This window comes from Poecilia reticulata, linkage group LG20 (genome assembly GCF_000633615.1).
Source record: "Poecilia reticulata strain Guanapo linkage group LG20, Guppy_female_1.0+MT, whole genome shotgun sequence".
Lineage (NCBI taxonomy): Eukaryota > Metazoa > Chordata > Actinopteri > Cyprinodontiformes > Poeciliidae > Poecilia > Poecilia reticulata.
Window position 1 is genome coordinate 14587258 of NC_024350.1, and position 26671 is coordinate 14613928.

The following is a 26671-nucleotide window of genomic DNA, read 5'->3' on the forward strand; positions in this document are numbered from 1 at the left end:
TTGTGGCTTACCCGTAGAAACACCTCATTTTAGTTTCTACTTCTGCTGTATCTCCCAAACGGGATCTTCAGGTTCAAAGCTGCCATGACGACCAGTCATTATCTTTCCAAAACAGATGCGTTGTTGACAGTTTCGCCTATATGCACGACTCGCATATACAAATAGAGGTACAAAATGGGGCCCTTTGTATGGGGCACCGTTTGTAAAGTTACCCAGCAAAACATTCACAGAAATAATTTGCTTTATTTAGCCCCGTCATTTAAAAAAAATGTGGGTGTTCATTATTAAGTCATATTTTGACCACGTTATTCATACACTTACAAATGTCAGAGTTCCAAGCTAAATAATTAATTTGGAGCTAAATATTTAATTTGCGAACTAAATATTTAGTTCCCAAATAAATATTCAAATTGAAGCTAACATTTTTAGCTTTCTAACTAAACATTTAATTCCAAAATAATTAAATTAACATTTAATTTTCGGACTAAATATTTAGCTTGCTAGCTATTTTGGTTTTTACCTAAATATTTAGCTTGTAACAAAATATTTAGATCCAAGCTAAATATTTAGCTGATATGCAAATTAGCGTGCCGTTAAGCGGAAGTGGAATATCAAAAGAAAAGTTGAGTTTGCTTGCCTCTATTACTCCACCGTTGAGTCATTGTATTTGTCACTGAAGTTACGTTTTCTTTGTCATCGATTATTTTCCTCTCGACATTTCCACTGTGTCAGTTAAAAACCTAGAATGGGCCGTTTTAATGGCCATGCAGACGTTTACTTATGGAACTACAGTTTCTTCATAAACATCCGCCACTGCGGTCTAGTCCGAACACTTCCGGTTCATAATCGATTCATTTTTTTAGTTACTTTAGAGCGGCTATAAACGTTTATACACAAACAATATATTCAATAATTGTTATATAAATAATTTTGTTTTATGAATGAACAAACAGGAATTATTAAACTTCGGTAGCCGCTCTTAAAATAGCTAAATAAGCCAAATGAATGCTGTTAATTATTTTTACTTACAAACGACATCCTATTTTACAGCGATACACATTCAAATTTATCAAGCAGAAACAATTTTATCAGTTGTATTTTGTTAGGACCTATTTTAGATATCTATAAACTTTAAAAAATAATAAGATTTGTTTGTGAATATTGTGAGTATGACAGGCTGACAGTGGACGTCATCGCCCGTAGCAGCTCACTAATTGGAGCAAATTACCAAGAGATCAGGCTCCAAGAGATTAAAGTAAAGGCAACGTGAAGAGCGTACTGTGCTGGAGTGCTTTTCACATGTTGCGTTGATGTCCTAAAACGTGATTACTCTATGCTACACCTGCATGTCAGTAAAGTAAATTATGTCTGCAAATGTACAAACATAAATAACTTTTAAAGTAGGTTCAACTAAAATATTATTTGAGGAGATAGGATTTAGATTATGTAGTAGAAACATTAATCTTGTGTTAGACTTACAACATTCATTTTAAAATAAATATTTATTAGGAAGCTTGTTTTTTTTTTAAACAAAAAAATCTGGTTTCACATTAGTCACAGGGCAATAACAAGTTTATAAAAATGTACCTTTTAAGACTCAGAAAATCCAGAAAACGTCCGCCTAAAGTCCTCATGGCCCAGAGGACACACTCACAATCTGCCCTGCTTTTATTTCTGGAGGCTTCAGGAACAATGCAGCCACTCACAAAAACAAAGACCTCTGACAACATGTGCTATTTAAAACACCAAAATGGGACAAATATTTTTTGGTAGATCAATCCATTTAAATGACCCTTTGTCGCACATAAAATCATTTGCTGCAGCCTCATATATGAACACCTCCTTCTCATCTCCAGCTTTTCTTGAGGAAAAAGATAATATACTTATGGAAAAAAAGCAGCAGATCTTAAAAAGGATATTTTTTTAAATTAACCTGACCGTTTCTTGGCACGATCCTATTGAAGCTTAAGCTGATCATTTACCCAAAACTGGCAAGGCTGGAGTAAGCAAAGCATCTGGACTCCCAAACCAGCAGGGGGCTCCCAAGAGCATTAGAATTGTTTACAACTGTGATTTTTATTTAAATACTTTTTACAAAATCAAGTGTTTTGTTGTTAATAGGTTACATTTTAAAAGTAGCCAGACTTGTTTTAAACCCCAGAAGACAAAATGCAGAAAACTGTGTTAACATCAGCAAAAAATTTCAATTCTTTCAAAGAACAAGATTGGATTGAGACTGAGGTGAATTATATTCAATCTACTCAGTCCTTAAGTTCTAAACTCTGAACTCAAAAGCAGAAATTACTTTAAGTAATAAAAAATAACTAAATATTTTAAGCTAATACGCCTTATTCAAAGTGAACAGAGCTGGCCCAATTTTGTGCCTTTTGTAGAGTTTTAACAGGAGGAGGCCCTCTTCTTGTTAAGCCCATTAAGTCAAGTTTATTTTTTGCATAGAACATTTTCAGCAACAAAGCAGTTCAATCTGACCAGTTGCCAGTATTTTAATACAGATGTTTTTAGGGGAGAAAGAAGAAAGCAAATTTATGTTTTTCAGCCTAAAGGCAAACCCAGACAACTATCAACTATTAATTATTCATTGAGATAACTTTTGTCACCCACATTGGTTGAAATAGAAGTGACAAAAAAAATATTAAACTGGTAGAATAAAGCTGTGACTATGTAAACAAAACTGCATCACATTTTTTTTTAAATCTACATATTATTCTCAGCGTATAAATATAAAATGAAGATTCCTTTGGGGCTGTCCTGGTGGTTTGGGAGACTACAAGTGAAGGCTTTGGCCAGCTCTAGAAAACCGATGTAAATAAGATTCAGGCAACATACAGTCCACCAAGTCATATTCAGATAATACTTTCCAGTAGTAAAGCACAATAATGGTTTTTGTTGTATGATACAGAAATATTTGAAAATAGGTGTACTGTACTTATATTGAGCTTTTTCTCCATCACAAATATCATTTACAGCTATTTTACACCGAGTCACATTCACCCAGTCACACACACACACAACATCTGCACACTCACACACACACACAGATCATGAGGCAACTTAAGTGAAGTAAGTTGGAATCAAACCCACAGCTGCCCCCTATGTCCTCCGTATGCCTGTGTGTGTTGGCGCCAGCTGCAGACCACACCTTGTAAATCTCCCCCAAATTCTTGAATAGCCGTTACTTCACAGTACTCTCAAAGCAGTGATTATTCCCGTTGCTTGTGTTTTTCCAACACACTTTTTCCTTCCACTAAACTTTCCACAAATATGCTTTGCTACTACACTTTGTGAACAGTCAGCCTTTTCAGCAATTAGCTTTTGTTACTTAAACCTTCCTCGTGTGTTTTTTTCCTAATTATTGTGAAAGGCAAAAAAGCATACATGCGTTACAAATCGTTTGAGTACTGGCCTTATGTAATTTTTATGTACTGTAAACTGAATTTTGGGGGTTTTCATTAACGTTGTGTGATTATTCTTAAAATGCTTTTTTTTTATTTGACAAGAGAAATAAATAAACTTTTCGATCATTCGTTAATTTATTGGGATGTACCTGTAGATGATGGCCTGGCGGGGCAGCTCGGTGCGCTCCTCGGACGGTCACGTGGTTTTTAAATCGGGTTTTATTGGATTGGCGCTGCAGGTGCTTGGCCTGAACTGTCTGGGCCAGGCGATGTACAGATATTTTACTATGAGGCGCTCTAAAAATAAGAGTCCATTCATGCATCCAAGTGCGTGGAATGCAATAATCCAATGCTACAGATTTATGTAATACCGTAATTATGTCATGGATCAGTTAATGCAGTACCTGAATGAGCGATGAGGTTACACTCTAGATATTTTTATCCCAAAGTTTTGGACGGTGTTATAGCATCATTAGCGATTCCCTTGATGAAAAATACCAGGGTTACACAATAAACCAGTCACCTGTAGACTAATTGCCCTTGAATTCCCGTCCGGAGGCTGAAGAATTAATAAAGGGATTTTGGGATACTGCAAGTCACCCCCATATGCATGCCGCAGTCCGGAGTTATTATGCCAGGCACATACCAAAACCACCCGAGTCCAAACAGGACGGGACAGGCCTGATCTAATGAGATAAGCACTTTGCAATGACAGGTCGCAGTGTGAGCGGCGGGATGAACCCTGATTGGTCAACCATTTAAAAGAGGTGAACTGGGTTATTTAACTCACCTCCCTCGCTGTGGATCTTCTTGCCTCTCCGGTTGAAATACATCTTGCTATGGGAGAATGACAATCGGTGTGGCAGGGACCAGGACGAGGAGGAGGCCGGAGCGGTAACATGCTCACGGCTCACCGACAGAGCCGAGGAGAGCCGCTCCGGGACCGGGAAGAGTCCGCCTCACCTGCCGCTGATCCTCCTGCTGCTGGAGCTGCTGGGCGATCATCGCTTCTCTGGTGCAGCTGAACCGAGGAGGCTACAATGAAGGGGGCAGATCCAAACAGCGTTCATTTCACATATGTAATATAGCGCCACATCCGGTGTATTCTTTCAAAATAAATGACAAAACTAATAAGGTTCCTGTTTGAGTTGATCTAAAAGGATCCTTGCACACAGCAATCAGCATCGACAACCGCTCTTTGAAAAAGCTCGGATATTTTGAGTTATATTTCATTTTTCTTTAATATTATAATTTATTTTCTAATTGAACTGAACAGACACTTGAGACTGGCATGGAGGCTCACCTTCCAAGAGGCAATCACCCTCAACATGCAGTCAGAGCTGCAAAAGAACGGTTTAATCAAAGCATATATGTCTTAAAAGGATGGGTGTCATTTTATAGCACAATCAAGCAACTTCAGTTGCTATAAAAAAAATTCTTAACTGACTTTAAAAAATTACTTTGCATTTTGATGCTTTGAAATTGGGTCTCTGTCTCTTTAAGAAGCTCCTACTCCAACACTCCACCTTCAGCACATATTTAAAGGCTTAATATTTCTCATCAAGCCTATAACAACAGAATCAGGGGCCTAAATACAAATACACCTCTTAGATTTTTATTTCTAAAGAAAAAAAATAATTGAACAATTAAAACGCTACTCTGTGTTCTATCACAAAAAACACAATTACGTTTGCGGTTGCAAAGTGAAAGTAAGTTCAAGGGGTATCAATACTTGTATGAGTACCGTAACAAAGCATTTTGAAGGAGAGAAGACAACCAGCGTCCAATTTCTTTTTCATACTATATTCATCTTAGCCATTTTATTTACTCTCATGACAAAGCAAAATATATCGGTTCATATTCCAAAGGCTGATTTTCCATCATATTAAATAGGAACAGAATAAATATTCACTTCTGAACCCTTTGCCCACACCAACCTACTACATGGCCACACACTGAATAGAAGAGTTCTTATAGAACCAGCTTCAGACACCAGGCCTTTTTTTATACACACAAACACACAGGCAAACAAACCATACACTCTTCCACACATTCCTACACACGGTACTGCAACAATCCTGCAGTTTAGTTAGGGACACACTGCAGCTGTTATGTATAAAGTGACAGAAACAAATGTACTGGGTGGGTTAGCTCTTAATCCATTTCTTTTACACAAAAAGGCTATTCTGTGCATGTAACGGGAAAAAAATAGATTAAAAAAAAATACATCAGGTTACACACCAAGTCAGATGCTATATGAGGAATTTTGAGTTAGCTGGACAAACTGTACACACTGCAGAATAATCTTATTTCCACATCTTCCCAGTCTGTTCTCTGTATGTGGACTGGCAACAGAAACAATGAAGACACTGATTGAAGAGTTTGTCTTAAGAGTGAAAAAGACAACCAGAGACAACAAAGTTAATGTCCAACAAGTCAATATTTTCCTCTCTCAATATTGCACAACGTATGCGGACCAGTCCGAATCCCTGATTATCAAAAGAGCCTGTTTTACTGGAACTGTGGTGACAAATCTTTAAACGGTTTTAATTCAAAGTGACTGCTTTTAATGGATGACTGCTGGATCTCTGTATTGCATTTTAACAGTAGGGCTTAAATTAATACGAGTACAGAATGAATGTATTTCCAAAGTGAATACAAAACTTGTTTAACCCTCTCAAATTTCACACATTTTAAGAAACTTTAAAATGGACTCTTTAGGCTTTGAAATAAAAAAACAACAAAAAAAAAACAATAAAACAAAAAAAAATTCCTTCTTCCATTCTGAGCAGTTGGGATGTTAGCCTTGTATCTCTTCAAGAACCTGATAAGCAGTGCAGCCCTATTTACAGCTCATACTGATTGAACCAAACCTACAAGTGTGTTGTATGGTCAGTTATAAAAAAACAAAAAACAAAAAAAAAGGAAAAAGAAAGGTCACGCATGTCAGACATAAAAGTGTTAGAATCAGACTATTCAACGGTCGCTACAGAAGATCCTAAAGCATAAAAGCTGTTTACTGACAGACTTCTGAAGCCCAATGAAACAAGTAGCAACTAAGATCACAGGAGGAGCTAAATGACTTGCTCAAAACGTAGCATCTAAAAAAATAAAGTTTCTTTTTTTAATTCTCTGGATTTATAGTTTCTTTCCCATTTTGCACACTTTTGGTTCCACCTTTTTTTTTAAACTCAACGGATGTTTTCAAAGAAACTAAGCGGTGAAAGCGATATGTACACGCTAAGCCCACTTGGGTTTGCTCAGTCTCAGCCAGCCGTGAGCAGCAGAGGGTGGGGTCAGTCATGATGCGCTGCGAGGATTGGCTGCCTGCAGATGGGGCAGGTGTTGTTTTCGGAGAGCCAGCGGTCGATGCAGTGGACGTGGAACTCATGGGAGCAGGGCAAGCGCCTCAGCTTGTTGCCTTGAGTGTATTCGTTGATGCACACGCTGCAGGCGCGACCCATCTCTCCTTCGAGACTGGCCTGACCATACGTACGCGTAGATAGATTGTCGATCTGCTCTTTGGTCAGGCCTCGGGGATGCTCGTCGTCTTCGTCGTCGTTGAGTAAAAAGAAGTGTGCCAACCTCAGGATGGGCAAGGTGCCGTTTTCAACCAAGTTGTTGGTGTCTCGGCTGTTTGCCCGTCCATCTATGGAACTAACTACTCCGCCTCCAAATCTGGCCTGCCCAATCTGCTCATCATCGCTCCTCACCTGGCCCTCCAGCCCCGGAACGACCTCATCTGTCCCAACCTGGCCAGGCTCATTCTCATTTAAATGTAAACGACTGCTGCTGCCATTTGTGGCGCCAACGTCAGCGTGGCTGGGCGCAACGCTTTCCGAACTCGCCTCCGTCTCCATGAGCGAGCTGAGCTCCCCAAATCCAGTCATAATCTGACGCAAGATGGAGCGCAGGGCGGTGGAGTTGGGTTCTCCGAGGCCCGTCTCGCTGATGCGCCTCAATGGAATCCGGATGGTGCTGACGTAGGTACGGATCCCGGCTCGCTCCGAGCGGGAGATGGTGCGTCGGAACCCGCCGCTGTCGCTTTCGAACGTGACTGTGTTCTCGGCAACCCGCGCGCGGGATCGAGTTCTGCTGGCGATGCTGTCCCGGTCCCTGTTCTCGCCGGGCCGGATCCTCCTCACCTGCAAGTCCAGCATGATTGTTGGATGGCGTCTGACCGCTGAGCTTCCTGCGCCTGCTGCGGGCGACTCGCTTGCACGCTCCACCGTTTCCACAGCGGACTCCAGCACAGCGTCGGGTTCGGACACAATTCCCCCAGTCTCCATGGATACAGAGGTCGTGACACCACTTGGCTCACTGGCTTGGATTGTAGACCCATTTGGGCTGCTACCAGTTGGTGGGAGGGTGCTGACACTAGGCGTTCTGTTCAAAGGGGATCGACTTCTCCTCGATGTGCGAGAAGAAACTCCGCCCCCTGCCATGGCCCTGCGCGCTCGGCCACGTGATCGAGTCCTGCTGCTGCGTGATTCGTGTCCCGCAGCTTGGGGTTGAGAGTCGCCCTGTGGCGACACCCGAGGACAGTCTAGAGCAGCAGGTGCTTCATTACGTCCGTGCTCTGCCTCTACATTCAGGATCTGATGCTGCAATGGTGCGCTTTGATCAACGGGAGGGCTAGGGACGGTAGGAGAAGGTGCTGATGAGTGCAAAGTAGAAGCCCGCCTCTGGTTGGTGGCTGGGACTATCTCTGCAGGAGGAAGCGTGGCAGAGCTCACGGACAGAGCGGTGGTACTGCTGCGTGTGCGCCGGGTCTCGATCCTTCTTATGGCCGAGCGTGGGGAGGGGTAAGGCGCAGGCCTCGGAGTGGCTGAAGGCCGAGAGCTGGAGAGGGGGGAAGCAGTGCGGGCGGAGGTGATGAGAGGAGTCACCGGGAGTTCTGGGGTATCCACAGAGTTCACAGTTTCAATATGCTCTCCCGGCTCGGGCTGATCGTGGTTGATGTTGATCTCGAGGCTGAAACGAAACTCCCCGCTGTTGGGATTGGTCCGGCTCACAGCCCTCCACGTCTGGTTCCCACTCTGGCCGCTTCGAGTCGCGTTACCGGTGCGCCTGAACGTGTTAAGCCACTCCAGTAACGAATCACCATTAGAAGAATCTGCTCCAGCTTCTGTAGTCCCTATAAATAAAATAATGTAAGCCAGACTTAGTAAGTTAATATGCAACACACTAAATAAGGTACTGTGTCAATAACAGTGTATACACATAAAACAATTACTTATGATGCCAGATGAATGAATAAACTGTATTTTTCTGATTTAATCTTAGCTACAATGTTCTGGGTGCATTTCTTTAAAGCATACAATGCAGCCTAGCATTCGACATGTTTTATTGGGATTTTATGTGGCAAACCAACATCAAGTAGTGTATAATTCTGGAAAAAATACAAAATAAAGAAAAACCCTGAAAAGTATGACCCATTTTTCTATTTAAGCCCCTATAGATTGATGCTCTTAACCCTTGTGCAGATGGGGTCTAGACCCTTGAGTCTGGACCCCATCTAGACTCATGGGGTCTAGATGACTCATTGGGTCATCGAGACCCCATGAATTTCTTACTGTGCGTAGTCCGGTAGGGTCACTCTGACCCCGCGTACGCCGTTACAAGTTTTCTTTGTGTGGTTTAAAGCAGTGGTCCCCACCCTGGGGGTGGGGTGAACCGCCAAATAAGGCGGTGTTGGTGTTCCCGCTGAAGCCTGAATATACCCAATTTGGGGTCGTCTTGGACTTTTTATCGCAGCCTGTGGGGTTTACCCTGTCTGGGAACGAGAATACTGAATGTGACAGGTAGCCAATTGGAAAGCACGGTGACGTAAGAACAGAGGGGAATCCCAAACAGTGGACATATTGACATATCGCGCAACTGAGGTGGATATCGGAGATGATATGTGGAAATGTTTATTATTATATGTAAAGGTCATTATTATATATGTTAATGTTTATTCAGTTAAAAATGTTAACTATGAAAAAACAGTCACCTCCAAATCATAGTGCAGCAAATAGAGTGGCTTCTCCCGTCGTCTTTTATCCACCGCCTTTTCTTTTTGTTCTGTCTTTTATCTCTTAAAATGACTCCACAAACTATCATTTTTTGTTTCTAAATAGTCATCCGTGTTTGGTTATTCTAAATTCCTGTATGCTATGTTGGGGGTTTTGTGGATTTTCTTCTGGAATCGGGATGTTTGTGACTGGAATCGGTTCGTGTGATGTGTTGCTCCTGCCGTGTGGCTGGAGACACGAACCGATCGAACCTGTTGCATTTTTATCAGCTCTGTGGTCACAGAGGTTTGGAGAATCGGCCGACAATTCTTAAATCTTGCCGTCTAAACCAGACTTAAGACTCACAAGCTCTACTCCTCTCCTCTCGACCACTGCCCAAACGATCTCTGACTCTGGTCGCTATGGTAACGTTTACATATCCCTTCAAAATAAGATACAGATGCACCACAAAAACAAACATTTTACTTTCGTGAAAATTTTAACTCACGATAATGACAAACGGGAGCCCTGAGCTTGTTTCTCTGCAACGAGTGCCCGATCTGGGAGTGATAGGAGACAATAGCACCCGAAGTGTTGCTTATATGCACAGCCTGCTTAGTCTCTACGTGGTAAAGCAGTTTGAAGCTTCATTGCCTCATTAGCAGCCGGTCGCCACATGTTACGCAGAGTGGGGTTGTAATGTGGGACTCACCTACCGGTCCGGGATAAATCCATTCTCCTGTCTCTGAACCTTTTCGCCTTCGCAAAGAAACTTTCCAAAGTCATCTGATCTGTTTCTTACTCATTTTGCTGCTTGTGGGCTCAATGTTGGCGCGCAAGTAACTGAGAGAATCCGGTTAAAGCATTTTCAAAATAAAAGATCCTCCAGACTCAAATAATACATAAAACAGAAATATTTCATTATTTCTTGCGCGGCCCGGTACCAATTGGTCCACGGACCGGGGATTGGGGACCACTGGTTTAAAGAACTGACAGTCTGACAGTGGAAACCCCCTACTCCACCGCTCCCTGACCGTGACATTTCCCGCACTCCTTCTGAGCGTCAAACTAAAATTGTGGGAAAGTTAAATAAGATCCAATCAACTGCCTCCAAAAATGTGGAATTGACTTGCCAAAAATGTGGAATTGACTTGCCAAAAATGTGGAATTAGCTTGCCAAAAATGTGGAATTAACTTGCCAAAAATGTGGAATTAACTTGCCAAAGTTACAACCGCAACAAATATTCTATTGTGCACAAGCCAAATTTTGGCTTGATAGAATCCCTTCCCCCCTTCTTACCTGCCCCTCCTCTTCCTCCAGCCCCTCTCTCCTCTCCTGCGCTGCTACTGCTCTGCTGTTCTCCAGAATCAGCAGTCTGCGATCGCTGCTCAGCGTGGGGCTGAGACGACACCCGCTCTTTGGCTCCATCCAGGCGTTGACGGAGCTCCTCTGCAGTCACCTCCCCTATAAAGTATGGCAGGTATGAACATGAAGGCTATTACAGCATAAATTGTACAGAATCTAATATGTCGGAATGCCAGAAGTGTCAAAAATTCCCAAGCAATTCTACTTGATTTCATTTTGGGTCTTTATTTGCTAAATTATTCATACATTCAACATCTTTTGCCAAGACTTAACATTTTGAGAACCAAAAACCTCTTGACCACTTGGGTAAAGGGTTGGGGTTAGAATAAACATACTTAGTCCATTAAGGGTTAATCAAAGTGTATCCTACCAGGAGTGCCCAGCAGATTGCCATCTCTCATCAGGCGGTACTCTTCTTCACTCAGTTCATTAATAAAGTTGTAGTATGCCTCCTCCCGTCGAAGACGCTCAGCCTGCCTCCGCCGTTCACTTCCCCCACCAGGAGGGTCCATCACCACCAAAAATGCTGCAAGGGCAGATGGGTTTGACTCTCATTCACACATGGAATCGCAGCATTACACAAATGGACAAACAGTTCTCTTCAAAAATAATAGTGTGTTGCAAGTACATTAGGAGCATGTATACTCTACTCAGAAAGCAAACTGTGGAAAAAAATATTTAAAATGTACCATTACTTTGTGGAAAAGCCTGCATATTCTCATTTATCGTGCGAGCCAAAAGATCACTAATCATAATATTTAGTTGTACAACCATTCTGAGAACTGCTTCATGTCTCTGTTGTATGGAATTGACCAACATTTGACCAACATCTTGCACCTGTGAGCAGGTATTCCAGCCCAAGCTACTACATTCTTCCACTTCTGTGTTTCACGGTGTTGCCTTGGAAACAGCACGTTTAATGTTTGGTTTGGCACTCCATAATATTTTTCATGTTGGTCTTGTTGGAACTAAGATGCTGGTCCCTTACCCGTTTCAGTGGCATTTCTTTTTTTTTCTCTTGGCAATATCCAAATATATTGAGGTATTCAAGTTGAATACCTCAATGTAGAATAAAGAGGCCTGGCATCATAGTTTGAGAAACATTCCTAAATAATGATGCCAACCAACATATGACAGTCTGGGAGTCATTTAATAAACTGTCTGGTCCAATAGAGGAAGGTTTACTTTATCAGTTTATAAATCCATTTCTCTCAACTGAAACTGTTGAGAGAAATGGAGAGAAACGTGGCACAGCTGAAAAGCTGTGTTACGGTTTCAACACAAACCCTTCAATTACACATGCCATGTTGAGATACACTCTTCTACCAAAAACAGAAATTGCTCCGGTCAGTGATAGACTTCCCTTATTTTCAAATGGTGTGATATTCCAGAGTGATGTACAGGAATAAAAATCCTAAAGTTGTTTCAATCTACTGTGGTCAAATAAACAAAAATCATGTTCAAGTAATTATGCATTTACATTGGTGTAAAGCAGGGGTGTCCAAAGTCGGTCCTCGAGGGCCAGCATCCTGCATGTTTTAGTTCTCTTCCTAGTGTTAGTAACAACCTCTTCAGCAAGTCAATGTTCTCCTTAGGTCTTCTAATGAGCCATCATTACCAAATGATTACATCAGAACCAAAACATGCAGGATGCCGGCCCTCGAGGACCGACTTTGGACACCCCTGGTGTAAAGCAATGTTTCTCAACCTTTCTCAGATCCTACTGTGCAGAAAGCCTTGGTGTTTCCCTGCGTTCACACACCTGATTTGAATAAATGGGTGATTAACAGGATTCTGTAGGACTTGATAACCTGCTGAAGAAGTGATGCAATCAATTAGATTAGGTGTAAAGCAACGCAACTGTTTAGCCAAAACACTCTTTCAAGGCTCTACTAAAGGCAATCAACGAAGTCCACACCATCAATACGCCATTAAAAGGTTAGGATTATGTGATGGGTTAGGCTAGGACGTCCGTGCTAACACCCTGAAGGTAAGGGCAATAAAGCTATTCTAATCTGACAAGTGGATAGAGGATGGATATATTAACAAATATAATAACGACGTATTTCTCAAAGGGGAAAACTTATTGTGGTTACAGTAAAATCTGCTGAAAACCCAAGACGACAGCTAATACAGCAGAAAGACTGGCGTTGTCGTTACAGCCAACAACCAATCACCATCCCAGTTTCCATGACTGACACCCCAGGCATCCAATCAGTGCTCTGCAAGGGCGGGTCATTGGAGGCTAAACGGAGTTTTCCTCCATGTAAACGCAGAGCAGCAAAGGAAAGACAAAGAATCCCCTCAGCACTTTTGACTCAGACTAAATAACATGTTTTCACTTGGTGATAAAATTCTGCTACAGACGAAACGCAATAGTTACCTTTGTGGTTGTTTCAAGCTGGCAAAGCGTCATTTAAATGCGCAACGCCTCGGTGTTAACTGAGCCCTAGCGTATTAGCATAGCCAGTGAGTAGCAATCAGTCGACACCACAGCAAACTGCCAGAAAAACTCAACATTACGCTCATGACAAACAATTTTATGAAACAGATGACACATATGAAGCCTGGCACTTGCTTAGATCATACATCAGCAACTGGTGACGGCGATAATTAAGCGATTAAAGTACCTGACAAAGCAGCTGTAATATGGACGGTTCTCTCAGCTCTCTCCTCTCTCAAACCAAGATGGGACCAGTGGTCCAAATTCTAATGCAATCCGGGGGAAAACAACGTCAGTCGTTCGCTAGTTCCTATGAAACGTAACACTCTTTTTGTTTCCTTATAAGCGAGAAAAATATATTTTTCCATCGACATAATGAGATAAAAAATTTAATTGGATCTTTAAGAGATTTAAAAGCACTATTTAATGTTGACCTAATGAGCTACTTTACAGATTTTTCTTTCAAATCAGCCAGACTCACGTGGAATATACTTGTACTAAATCGAAACGGTATGATTTAACAGTTTGAAAGAAAGGAGCCTAGTTGTGAAATGTATGTATTAAATCTTTAGTATCAAAGGGCATGAAAAACATAATTTATAGCCTGGTAAAATAAATATGTGAAATCAAAAATTCCTTCATAGAGGAAATTTGTTTGGTTTTGCTATAATTTCTTATTCATTCAAAATGCAATTTATTCCTCCAATGAGCTTCCAACGGCTTGAAAGATCATTGGACCCAAGCTCACGTATATTATAACCCCTTAAGTAAGAGTGCTACAGAATTTGTTCAAATCAGCTAAATGCTGCTTGTCCACAATAGTGTTTAGTAACATCAGCTGATTATATTTATTCTATAGCCTCTTGTATAATCAACCCAAATACAAATGAAGCAGGGTTTTTTTTTTCAATACGCTTCTTAAAAACATTGAATTAAATGAAATCCAGTACTTGAAATCTACGCATCATTACCCAGCTGTATTTTTATTATCACAATACATATACTTTGGAGAAGAAATGCACTGTTGGGTACTATCTATAAATGTTATTGTCATGTTTTTTTTTCTTTTTACAGTATTTTTCCACAGGACTGTTCTGTATGTAGCTCAGCTGAACTATTCTACCACCTTCCCTGCTTCTACTGCAGAAAAAAAGCCTACCCACAGCATGTTGCTGCCACCACCAATATTCATAGTGGTGATTTTGTTGAAAAAGATGTTGGTTTTCCACTGAATGTCGATTTTACATTTATATCGATTACTATGAAATATACTGAATCTTTTAAACATATCTCTATAAATGATATGTATTGTTAGGACTGGAAAAAGCGTTACCAAAAATTTCAAATAAGTGCTATGACTACTGGAAACAAGATGTACTCGATATATGTAATAAATAATAAAACTAATTGGATTTTTGTTGATAGCTTGAGGTGCATTTCCAATGCAACAATGTGAAAATATAAAAATTGTTTTTGGCATTTAAAAATATGAGCTTATCTGTCCATATTCCCATATTCTTTCTCCACTGCATCAGATGTGTCATTCATGGCCGAGCCTATTTTAGATGCCAGCTCCTTTTTTATTTTTTTCCCATTGTGTTGGAACACGCATTCAAGCTGTAGTATTGACAGATTCTGCATGTTCCAGGGTGTGCCATCTAATAAATATCAGGTTAAAATTAATGCAGGTAATAATGTTTGTGATTATTTGAACAGCATATAAAGCATTTTGTTAGAATCAATGGAGAAGCTGTAAGAAACTGATTCATCTGTGTTTTTATAAGCACCAGTTATCAGAGGACATGGTTAGCTTGAGTGGCTTTTTGCCATGGATAATTTGTGCATAAACACACACTGCTTAATCCTAAAAGCATATCTTACTCCCATCAAGTATACAAGCACCCAATTTTCATGTTTAATATTAAGTCCAGCACAAAGTATGCCCTAACCTTTTAATGTTTTTTGTTTTTTTTTTTACAAATGAAATTCTCCTAATTTACTCCAATGCTCCCCAAAAAATTCAAGTTCAACCAACTACTTTCAGAAGTTACTTGATAACTGTGTTGTAGTTCGACCTGATCATAAATCAAAGTGCACCATTCAAATGTAAAGAAATTGCACAGCTATAAACCTACACCAACATATGATTGTCCACCTTAACTTGGATCAGCTTTCATGGAAAGTAAAACATATTTTGTGAATTTCACAAAATATATATTTCGGGAACAATGCAACTCTTACATGTTGAAAACAAAATAAAAAAAGAGCACACTGCAATAGCATAATAAAGGAAAGTGAAAAGAAGAATCGTTTAGAACTAAAAAGAGCCGACCAAATTATTCGGATCTCTGGGAAAAGCCAAAATTCACACAACCACAACTGCAAGGTCTGCCTTTTACGACGTTTTTCGACACTGCCGTGCGTGAATACGCCGTCGTTACCGAGTGAAGTGCGTCTCTTTGGAGCAGATACCGGCTGAGAGAAACGCAGCAGCAAGACAAAATAACATTTATTCGGGCTCGCTTCTCCCTGGACCAACTCCGTTCACCGCGCATCCCTCCGCCGGAACATTACATTTACCCCGACAGCTCGATGTGGAAGCTGGGTTAAAAGAAGAAAGGGCCACGCTGGGGAAGGCAGCCAGCTGAAATACCGAACCGAGCTCGTTGGAGGAGCACAGTTGCCTCCCAAAACGACGCTTTAATAAAGGAAGGAGTGCTCACACTTCAGGCCAAACAGTGGTGAAAATGGACTATGACTTTAAAGTGAAGCTCACCGGCGAAAGAGAGCGAGTCGAGGACCTGTTTGAGTACGAAGGATGCAAAGTGGGAAGGGGCACCTACGGTCATGTATACAAGGCGAAGAGAAAAGATGGGTGAGTTTGATGAGCTGCAGGCCTCCAGCCAGGCAGCCAGCACCCCTCCCTGCCTCCTTCTCCCAAATACATTTAAATGACTCCTTGTTTTTCTCCCCTTCAAGAGGGCCTGGCTTACTGCTGCATATTCATGCAGACAATATGGAGATATGTGAACTGACTTACTATTGTGACAGGGCCTCTCCTTTCTCTTGTATGGTATGCTTTTGTTTTTAATAATATATATTATTTGATTTATGATAGTGAAGGCGCTCATTGGTCGGATTTGGCAGGTGCATATAGGCTGATGACGTTTATCTATGTATGTTACTACAGTTATTTTCTCTGCACATGAATTAGTGTGAGGTTCTGACACAATGATTACTTGAGTAAAAATATCACGGTGTTAAAAAGTTGCCCTTTGGTGATCACTTCATTTTTCTGCTTTTACACAGAAAAATACCTGAAACTAAGATTGCTATATATATATATATATATATATATATATATTTAATTACCATTAGTCCCTAGCATGTCTAACAAATATGTATAGATTTTTTTTTTATGAACCCCTGAAATAACTGCTTTACCGATTAAAGCGTTTCCTTTTTTTTTAGTTTTTTATATATTTTCTTATGTAAATTAGGGGGTGGGTTCTATAGGCATTAGAGAGTCTAAAATTCTCTTTTGTGCAAAATTGTTTGTAAATAAACATTTTGGATTAAAAAAAAAATTGTTTACCCTTTTCAATACATACATGGGAAGAAATGCATATTTTGCCAGGAAGTTTTTTTTATTATTTTTATTGCAGCTACACTTTATTGTTTTGTTTTTTTGTTGTTCTTTTTTTTTTTTTTGCAAGATTGTTAATTCTCTTTCTTTTTACATTTCCCATCCCACATTTGCAAATTGGTGGATTTGCTCCACAATAAAAAATGTTTTCATCTAGAGGGAAAGCGGTTAAACATGGCACTTTGGTCACTATTCCTCACCCAGAAATTAAGAGGGAATACAATTCAAATGCTTGATATGCTGGTAATAAAATCACTTAGATTTGGCGGCACAAAGTATGACAACAAGACACTGCTTTATTTCATAAAAGTACATCGAGTACTTGAAAGGGGGGGGGTGAGGCATAGATGCATTTTGTCCAAATTACGCAGACTGGCCAAATTGTACCCACACAACCAAAGTTATGCAACAATAAAACGCACTATAAACATCCATGGACCCACAAAACAGCAATAATGTTTAAAATGATCTTATTGTTTTCAGTTGAAACAGAAAAGCGTCAATTATCCCAATTTCTACAAAAATGAAATTTTGATTCCTGCAGTGACAATATCAATAACCACTGATGATTCTTTTAGTTAATATAGCTAGACAGAAGCAAACATGTAACGCAAACACACCTGCTAAATTTAGCAGTAGATTTAATTGTTTATTGTGCAGAATTATTCCGTTTTTGAGGAACGCTGGTATAATCAGCTGATATTAGGATTCTGCAACATTTATGATCCAAAGAATCATGTTTTTGGATCCAAGTTTGTCACAAGCCACTAAAACTGCTCCTCTCTTAATATAGTAAAATATTGTTTTGAGCGGATACACGCATTTCTCTCCAGTTACGTGAATGATCATTTCATACATAATGTATGCCTAAAACTCTGCTAGATTTATAACAGGTGTTCAAAATTCCCCAAAACTCGGCTTCAGTGTATGTGAATGTTTTCAGCCTTGGTTGTGTTTAACTGGAAAACCCCTTTGGTTTTTCTCTTTCTGTTTGGGCTTTTTTTTTTTTTGTGCTATTTTTATTTGTGTGTGTGTGAGAAACCATAATACAACATTCCACCCCACAATATTGTCACAGAGGCTGCCTTTGTGTTTAGTTCTGAGGATTCTGGAAATGTAAATATTGTGCTAATTAGCCGATTTGTTTTCTCCATGATTTTACACTTGCAATACATTTGCATACATCTGTAACAGAAACTAAACCTGAGATCAGAACGTCAACACAAGTTGCACTTCTTGGGCCTTTCTAAATATTGTGACATTATGCTGTGTTACTCTTTCAGTTTAGTGAATTTAATTTATTTTTTTTTATGTGACGGACTGACGGAAAATGGTGCATTATAAAGTGGATGCTTTGCGTCACTTTAATGTCAACATTTCTAGCAAGTTATAATCTGGAAAGTGTGGCTGGCATTCAAATCTACTAAAAAAAATAATGTTTTTTTAAGAAAACCAGCCCACAGCATGATTCTGCCATCAACATGTCTCACTGTGGGAATGGTGTGAGACTAAATAACTACACACCACTTAATGCGCATAAAGACCAATTAAAGCAAATTAACCTCTGTGCTCCAACTTTCTGCCTTACAGTCATTTTATAATTGAACCCACCAATTGTTGGGGGAAATCTAGAATAAATCTAAGCGCATATTTTCCAAATGTCTCCTGCTGTTTGCAATCAGTTTCTTTTGAGCAGACCGTAGCTGGAAGGAGCCCCATGCAGGAGCCATTATCACAGCCTGGACTGTGGCACCAACAGGAACCACTAAATAAAGCTCAAAAGTGTTTAAAGATGTCGAAGTTGCCACTGTTTATGAAGTAAATCTGCTGCTTTTAGACTGACTGTGGAAAAGTCAGAATTTGGGTTTATGAGAGGATTTGGGCCGACGGGGAGGCAGGGAGCTTTAACCAATTCGTTCACGTATGAGAAAGCCCTCCTGCTCTGTTTGTGCCGCACTAGCTGCCAGGCAGAGCCTGTGTCCTCTCCCGTTCTTATTGTTTAAATTCTCAGAGGTGAGCTTGATTACACAGATCTGGAGGTAATGCAACTTGGCCTCTTCTCCCCAGTTCCCGTGCCAGCTGCTGCCAGGCGGCCCCGTCCTTCATCTCTGTTTGCGTATGGGTCCCTCTCTGGGGGCCGGCGGTCTGGCCTGGTGTTGATGCTGCTCTGCCTCTTTCTCTCTCTGTGTTTGTAGGAAGGACGATAAGGACTACGCCCTCAAGCAGATTGAAGGCACTGGTATCTCCATGTCGGCCTGCAGAGAGATTGCAGTAAGGGTCGCTTCTGGTTTTCCTTTCGGGCTGTGAGGAGCGGCTCACGCAACTCTTCACTGCTGCAGCAAAATAATCACCTGTGATTAACAAAAACAGTTGAAAATGGGCAATTAAAACATTACTCGTCTGCTGTATGTTGTTTTTAAGCTACCATTTTCCACAGTCATTCATTGAAATAATTATCAAAGAACTTACTGTCATTGTCACGCACTTTTCCGAGGTTGCTAAGATATTCCTCTGATTGGGTTTTTGTGCTGCAGCTGCTGCGGGAGCTGAAGCACCCTAACGTGATCTCGCTGCAGAAGGTTTTCCTGTCGCACGCTGACCGTAAAGTGTGGCTGCTGTTTGACTACGCAGAACACGATCTCTGGGTAAAAAATGCAAACATTCATAAAGCAGCATGTTGTGTGCTGCGTTGTGTGAACTGTATTTTCTAGCCTTCATTCTGTTCTGACATTCTGTTGTTGGAAAATCTCAGAAATGTTGGTAAATGTTGTGATGACTTTCGGTTTGTGATGTATGATACTTTTCTTGTTTCCTGTCTTTGTCATCTGGGTTTCCATCACTCTGTGACCTTGAGCATTGTGAGCAATATCATTTGTGTCCAGTGTGAGCATCTTGCACTGTGAGACTCTGTCCAAAGGACTAAATATTAGGTTAAGATGTAAATTCAGCTTCACACACATTGGAGTTTATCAGCCAACAATCGATGCCCTCCAGTTACACTCACTGTAATAATGATGTATCGGCAATATATTATGCAGCCTTATAGTGTATTATATCCATCTTCTGTCATTTCCTTTTCCTTTCTTCGACCATCCCTTCATACCTTCTCTTCTTCCATTGCCCATTCTTTCTCTCGCTCCTTCTCTCCTTTTCTTTTTCTTAATTTCTCCTTTTGCTTCTGTCTCCCTTCTGTCCTTCATTCTTTCTTCTTACTTTTATGCGTTTGTATTTCTATCTATCCTTACTCCCCTTCTCCTTCTTAATTTATTTACATCCTTCTTTTTTTCCCCTATATTCGTCTGCCCCCTCTTCTTTCTTTTTAGCTTCATCTTCCCTTCCATTATTCCTTATTTTCATTTTTCCTTTTTCTCGATCATTACTTTTTTCTTTCCTTCCTTTATTTTTCAGTTTCCTGATCCTTTTTGTCTTCTAACCCTCATTCCTTCCTACTTTTCTTCTTTGTTCTTTTCTTACTGCTCTTTTGTTTTACTTGCCTCTTTCATCATCCTGTCATTCCTTCATTTCCCCTGCTTTTCTCCTTCTTTTTTCCATAGCTTGTTTCTTTACTTTTCCTGTCTTCCTTTCTCCATTCCTCCCTTGTTTTCCTTTTTCATTCCTTCTCATTCCATTTATCTTCCCCCATACCTCCTTTCCAAATTTTTCTCTTTCTTCTCGTCTTTCCTTTCTTCCATCTTCCTTATTGCAGGGTTTACAGTTAGAGGTAGACCTCAGTAGAAATACCTGCAGTGAACTCTTAATGGCTTTGGCATTTTAAAAATGAACTCTCTCAATTTGATTCTGGAAAAGTACAGAGCTGGAACACAAAGAATGTGTAGAAACCATGTTTCTCGCTCTCCTTTCTTTTTCTTTTTTTTTGCATTTAAATAAACATTCTCAGCTGCAGCGTTTCACCGATTTTCCAATCAATACACATAACTGAATGAATGTTAAGTGCCAAACCTCAGCGAAACACGCGCACACAGAAACCAAGATGTTCTCCACATTTGGTAGTTAAACCTCCGCTGCATTACAGACTGCAGCTACAACTGGCAGACTATCAGAGCTGAATTAAATACCTCTTTCTGCCACATATCCGCAACATTTACAATGCCCTTTGAAACAATTGGAAACACATGGCACGCATATCAGCCCTGCCCATCTTCCCTGTAGCTAGCTTAATGTTTATAATTTAGTATGAAAGGTTTCATGCATTTAAACCCAAATGCCAACGCAGGTTACATCAACTATTATCTTGTCTTCCCTCAGCACATCATTAAGTTTCACAGAGCCTCCAAGGCCAACAAGAAGCCGCTTCAGCTTCCGAGAGGAATGGTCAAGTCCTTGCTCTACCAGATTCTGGACGGCATCCATTACCTCCACACTAACTGGGTGCTTCACAGAGACCTGGTAAGACGGCTGGCTGTTTAGGTCAATCAATTAATTATTACATCTTTAGAGTTGAAAGTGTTCACTTATTTACATAATTGGATACTAAGCTTGAGGTTTTTTTTTATAACTCTCTGATGATGATGATGATGATAACGTTGCAGCTAAAATTTATTTTAGGGATTGATTAATTTTTTATTATGACAATCAATTTAATCAGAAAAAAATTCTCACATTCCGCCGATTTTTCATTTAACCTTTTTTATACAATATTAGAAATTATTTAAATATGACAAAACTATGCCATTTGAAGAGTTTTGGGTAATGCATATTGACAGACAAAGGTGTTTTTATCTTGAATGTACAATTTATATATACATTTTCTACAGTTTTGGCACAATTACTGCTATAACTGTGTTGTCTTGAGTCTGTGTGCTACAGTTGGCGATTAATTGATTACTACAGTAGTTGACGATCATTTCAATAATAGATTTGTCACAGTTAATTCAATTAATCATCCCCTGATAGCAAATCACATAAAAAATCTCAAACATTTTTTCCACTAGAGGGCAGCAACAAACAATACTAAATATTGAACTTCCTCAACTAAACCAAACAAAAGTTGGAATGTTGTTTTAATGTTTGTCTCGTCGCCGTCAGAAACCAGCCAACATTTTAGTGATGGGAGAAGGGCCAGAGAGGGGAAGAGTAAAGATCGGTACGTATGGCCTCAAAATGTTTACATCCCGCTTATCGTTTCAGCTGTCTTCACCTTCATCAACTAATTTATTTCTTTTTGCAGCGGACATGGGGTTCGCCCGTCTCTTCAATTCACCGCTGAAGCCTTTAGCTGACCTCGACCCCGTGGTGGTCACCTTCTGGTACAGAGCGCCTGAACTGCTGCTGGGAGCTCGGCACTACACCAAAGCCATCGGTGAGGCGTCATGCTCCCCTTCTCTTGTACGCGTTGCGACCGGTCGTATGGTGGAAAACTCTGAGTGAGTGTCTGCTCTGCTTTCCCTCCAGACATCTGGGCGATTGGCTGCATTTTTGCGGAGCTGCTTACATCTGAGCCCATATTCCACTGTCGTCAGGAAGATATCAAGACCAGCAACCCTTACCACCATGACCAGCTGGACCGAATCTTTAACGTTATGGGCTTCCCTGCTGGTGAGACTCCTCAGAAGAAAATATTCCAGAGGAAATGACTATTTCTTTTAATCATGTTATTATGCCTTTATTCTACCTGCTTTGTTGTCTTTTGTTTTGTTTTTTTTTATCTGGGAAGAGATGTGATTAAGAAGATAGCATTTTCCATTCCTGGCTAAGGCTCGTTATTTCCTTAGGCTTTACTTGCTCTGTTTGGATTAATGTGGTCTGCGGGCTCTGAGAGTCGGTCCACAGTCTCTACACATGATGCCAAGTCACAAACAGAAACATTTGCTGGCAGGGATGCATTTGGACCGATATTTTCCAGTTCACCTACCCCGCCCATTTGTTATCATTGCTGCTCTTTTTATTTAATACACCAGTTTGTATAAAAGTTACTTCTTGAGTCTTCATTAAAATGTGACCCCTGTTTTAATGTTGCTTGTAAATTGAGTGGGGGTTTAACTTTAGTGTTGTTACAGTCTGGGAAAAGATGGGATTTGATTTTGGGGGAAAAATACTAGATTTGTGTTTTCACACTTATTCGTGTTCCCTAAAAGTTATTTCCACCCATCCATTCATTTTCATATTTAAAACCCCTGAATATCTTCGGTATGCTCCAGGATGTCAGAATACCTGACATGTCAAAACATGAAATTTGATATGAACAATGTGTTGGAATCCTCTCACTTAAAAAAGCTAATTGGTGTTAAATCATTAAACGTAGCTTGTCAATGTTTTGAAATTGAAATTTATTCAAACGTTTTCAAATGTTTTCTTATTTTTTTTTGTCTGAAAAAAAAAGTTAATTTGTTCCATATCCTGCAGTCTAAACAATGTTTATTAGAGTAAAGATGTGACAAAGTGCAACCTTGCTTTTTTGTTGTTTAACAGATAAAGACTGGGAGGACATTAAAAAGATGCCAGAGCACTCCACACTGATGAAAGACTTTAGGAGGAACACGTGAGTTTGCAAAAAAAAAAGAAAACAAACCTCTGTCTCAATTTCTGAAATCTAAGATCTAAAACAAAACCAGATCAAAGCAAACATGTTTCTGCTGGGAAAAAGGCATTTGGAGTTGCACATGTTTAAATATCTGTGTAAATGTGGTAAGTTGACATAAGGAATTGTTCATTTATGTTGCATCATTTCTTTCATAGATACACAAACTGCAGCCTTATAAAGTACATGGAAAAACATAAAGTTAAACCAGACAGTAAAGCATTCCACTTGGTGAGTTTTATTAACAAATCTGTCCAGTATAATTTATCTGCTTGTTTCACACTAACGCCTATCTTTTCTTGACAGCTGCAAAAACTGTTGACCATGGACCCCATCCGTAGAATCACTTCTGAACAGGCGATGCAGGACCCCTACTTTTTAGAAGAACCTCTACCAACCTCTGAGTGAGCTACTGGAGCACACACATCCACTTTATCGGCCACTTAATAGTGGCATAGATGCAGAGACTTGAATGCGTCTCCTGGCTAATTAGATCTCGCTCATGGAAATGAGCATATAAAGGTGACCAGTTTTCTTTGGCTTTTTCTTCTAGTGTGTTTGCAGGCTGTCAGATTCCTTATCCCAAGAGGGAGTTCCTGACAGAGGAGGAGCCAGAGGACAAAGGAGACAAAGTAATATCCATTTGCTGTAGTGCCCTCTACCATTCAGTTTACAGGGCCTTAGAAAATACCCAGACCGCTTGTATTTTCTTTTTTTTTTTCAAATTATCACAAACTTTTATGCATTTCATTGGAATTTTATCAGGCTGGGGAGGCAGAGTCTTAGTCAGAGAAGCAGACAAGAGGCCTATATTAACTCTGAAGGAGCTGCAGAAACCCTCCAGTTAGGCAAAGACCCTAAACATACAGCCAGAGTTGCTATACAATGGTTTAGAGCAAAGCATTTCCATGTTTTAATATGTCCTAATCAAAGTTCAGAGTTAAATCTGTGGCCATCCAGGGGAGACTGGACTGAGACACAACTCAAACTGCAGCCCTATGTGGGTTTATGAAGACTGCAGATGTTTAAATGCAAATGCAGGCCACACTTTTAGTTTAGTCTCAAAACATGTGGACATGAAAAAAGAACACGCATCATTTTCCTTCCACTTCACAACTATGCGCTACTTTGTTTTGATCAATACCATAAAATCCCAATGAAATGCATTTACACTGAAATGTAACATGATCTGAAAACGTTTAAAGTTTTGTCACTCAAGTTTTCATCGACAGCCAGCTTCACACTTAGAAAATATTGTTTTGCGTTTTGTAGAAAAACCAGCAGCAGCAACAGGGAAACAACCACACAAATGGGGCAGGCCACACCGGTAACCCTGACAACAGCCACGCCCAGGGCCCGCCACTAAAGAAAGTGCGGGTTGTCCCACCCACCACTACCTCAGGTGGCCTCTTAATATCCTCAGACTACCAGGTGAGTGCTTCTGTCCTGACATCACCATGACGACGCTCGGTTTCCCAAACCGATATTTCAGATAGAACATGTAGGACATCTCTAGTCATAAAGACTTTGCCCCCCTCACTCCCAAATAACAGCTTTCTTCTTTTCTCACTTTGCTGCTTTAAGGAATATAATAGCTCTGGTCTCTGTTTTCAATACAAAAAAATAATAAATGACACAAGTTGCTGTGTGACAAAAAGAAACCTCACTAATGTCAGAAAGTTTCTAATTTGATGTAAATTGTGTTTACAAAGACATTTGGCTAAACCAAACCTTGCTTTATATTCATTTTCTTTGTACCCCACAGCGTTCGAATCCACATGCTGCCTACCAGAACCCTGGACCAAGCACATCACTGCCCCAAAGCAGCATGGGATACTCCTCTACCTCCCAACAGCCACCCCAGTACTCCCACCAGACCCACCGCTACTGAAACGCCCCTCCTTGCACATAAACACATGTACTTCTAGAACACGTACACACACAGCTCTCGCCACGCCCACCTGAATGAATGTACTGAGGGATGTGAGGAGACCTTCCCCATCAACCAGTCAACTAATCAACCCTACAGAGGGCGCTATATCTGCAGCCGTCTGTCAACAAACTACTTTTTCCAGACAACAACCATAAAACGAATCCAGTATTAGAAACACAGCATAGAGCCTGAGTTGTCAAACAAAAAGCAGAAGGCCAAAAATAAAAGGAAATGTGATTGAATCCAACCCGTTTCTGCTACTCAGACGTAATAAAAACCGGCCAAGAGTCTCTTGTGTCATCTCCTCCCTCCTCTGCGACTGACCCTCTCCCAGCCAGTGCACCCCCTTTCCTGTCAAAGCTTGGATGAACCTGAAAGCTGCTATGTGACTGCCGGCCATGACAGATTCCCAGCCTTTTCCTCATTTCCGTGTTTCCGTTCATGTGGCTGGAATGAGCTGCTGGGAAGCATGGTGGGTGGATGCGGATCTCCTGCATCTGTTGAGTTTTTTTTTTGTTTTTTTTATTTCCAAAGGAGGACAAAGAAAACAAGATTTTAGTAGTTTATAATTTAATCTGTTGTCATGGTTATGTTTTCATGGCAAGAGCGGCTTGTCTGAGCCAAGCACTCGGCCTCTCGCTGTGGGTTAAAGCCTTGGAGTACATGACGACAAAATCAACCAGTGGCATAGAGGAAGGCCGATTGAACATGCATTGTACTGTAATGTACTGAAATATTTTACATGAAACGAATATCCTGACAATAAAAGTGGAAACATTAAGTTTGGTGATCATTTTTAAGCATGTGTGGAAAAACATTATGTCCAAAGATCAGACACAAGAAGAGAACACTTGGATTTTGTCTTTGCTTTAAAACAAATCTTATTCTGAAAAGCAGGAAAGTTACTTCATCTTTGGTATAAATTAAGGATTTATCATTCTTTAGCGTAAAGTACTTCCAGTGAAAATATATATAAAATGTTAATTCTCATTTGACCTCCAAATGACAAGAGTGTCAGCAGATTAGAACAATGAAGCTTGTGTACAAACAAGAGGCCCTAAATTTTAGACGTCGATTTATGTTTAAACATGTTTGTTCTTCAGTCCCTGAAGTGACTTGCAGTTAGAGTAGTCAGAAATTTTACTCAAAGAATAGAGATACTTGATGCTAATATTACTCGAGTATAGAGTAAAATTACTCCTACTTGTACAGTTTCCCCCTCCCCCCCAAAAATGTTACTCAAGTAAATGCCAATGTCCACTTCTGATTAGGGTGTGTCTACCAGCATTCTAGATCTCAAAATTGAATATTTGTTGTCCATTACTGGAAAAAT

General features: G+C 40.4%; 3 protein-coding genes across 14 annotated transcripts in view; 1 reads left to right on the forward strand and 2 right to left on the reverse strand.

Moving 5' to 3' along the window:
* Positions 1–4497, reverse strand: part of atp8a2 (ATPase phospholipid transporting 8A2) — a 65143-nt gene extending 60646 nt beyond the window's left edge. For 5 of the 8 annotated variants that reach the window (XR_001776041.1, XM_008396309.2, XM_017301906.1 and 2 more), the window contains exon 1: positions 4207–4497. Coding sequence is in view for 7 of the 8 variants with exons in the window: in XM_008396309.2 (XP_008394531.1) it covers positions 4207–4249 (43 nt within the window). In the remaining variant the exon portion in view is untranslated. Of the gene's footprint in view, positions 1–637; positions 769–4206 lie in introns of those variants that run through there. The other 3 variants (XM_017301910.1, XM_017301907.1, XM_017301905.1) reach the window with 2 other exon arrangements.
* A 706-nt stretch (positions 4498–5203) lies between these two features.
* rnf6 (ring finger protein (C3H2C3 type) 6) lies at positions 5204–13506 on the reverse strand. Of its 4 annotated transcripts, none has more exons than XM_008396301.1 (6): positions 13409–13503; positions 13162–13278; positions 12541–12589; positions 11149–11304; positions 10713–10877; positions 5204–8553 (listed from the first exon to the last, which is right to left on the reverse strand). In XM_008396301.1, exons 2-6 carry the CDS (start codon positions 13192–13194, stop codon positions 6713–6715), a joined length of 2244 nt encoding a protein of 747 aa, XP_008394523.1. In that variant the 5' UTR covers positions 13195–13278; positions 13409–13503; the 3' UTR covers positions 5204–6712. The 4 variants fall into 4 exon arrangements, with proteins under 4 accessions (XP_008394523.1, XP_008394522.1, XP_008394525.1 ...); XM_008396300.1 differs by having other exon boundaries at positions 12541–12592; XM_008396303.1 differs by lacking the exon at positions 12541–12589.
* Positions 12599–26119, forward strand: cdk8 (cyclin dependent kinase 8). 2 transcript variants are annotated; one of them, XM_008396307.2, is made up of 13 exons: positions 12599–12768; positions 19063–19138; positions 19402–19512; positions 21134–21274; positions 21914–21971; positions 22056–22187; positions 22280–22423; positions 23297–23366; positions 23564–23636; positions 23712–23809; positions 23959–24037; positions 24678–24836; positions 25171–26119. In XM_008396307.2, exons 2-13 carry the CDS (start codon positions 19115–19117, stop codon positions 25294–25296), a joined length of 1215 nt encoding a protein of 404 aa, XP_008394529.1. In that variant the 5' UTR covers positions 12599–12768; positions 19063–19114; the 3' UTR covers positions 25297–26119. The 2 variants fall into 2 exon arrangements, with proteins under 2 accessions (XP_008394529.1, XP_008394528.1); XM_008396306.2 differs by lacking the exon at positions 12599–12768 and adding an exon at positions 15641–16096.
* The last annotated feature ends 552 nt before the right edge of the window (positions 26120–26671 follow it).

What these genes read in the sequence shown, in the direction of transcription:
- cdk8 (XM_008396306.2), top strand. Translation starts at nt 15,969, where the DNA reads ATGGACTATGACTTTAAAGTGAAGCTCACCGGCGAAAGAGAGCGAGTC. An exon ending in ACGCAGAACACGATCTCTGG is followed by an intron (nt 19,513 to 21,133) that starts GTAAAAAATGCA and finishes GTCTTCCCTCAG; the next exon opens with CACATCATTAAGTTTCACAG. An exon ending in GAGGGGAAGAGTAAAGATCG is followed by an intron (nt 21,972 to 22,055) that starts GTACGTATGGCC and finishes TTCTTTTTGCAG; the next exon opens with CGGACATGGGGTTCGCCCGT.
- rnf6 (XM_008396300.1), bottom strand. Translation starts at nt 13,194, where the DNA reads ATGACGCTTTGCCAGCTTGAAACAACCACAAAG. An exon ending in AGCTTGAAACAACCACAAAG is followed by an intron (nt 12,593 to 13,161) that starts GTAACTATTGCG and finishes TCACTTCTTCAG; the next exon opens with CAGGTTATCAAGTCCTACAG. An exon ending in CAATCTGCTGGGCACTCCTG is followed by an intron (nt 10,878 to 11,148) that starts GTAGGATACACT and finishes CATACTTTATAG; the next exon opens with GGGAGGTGACTGCAGAGGAG.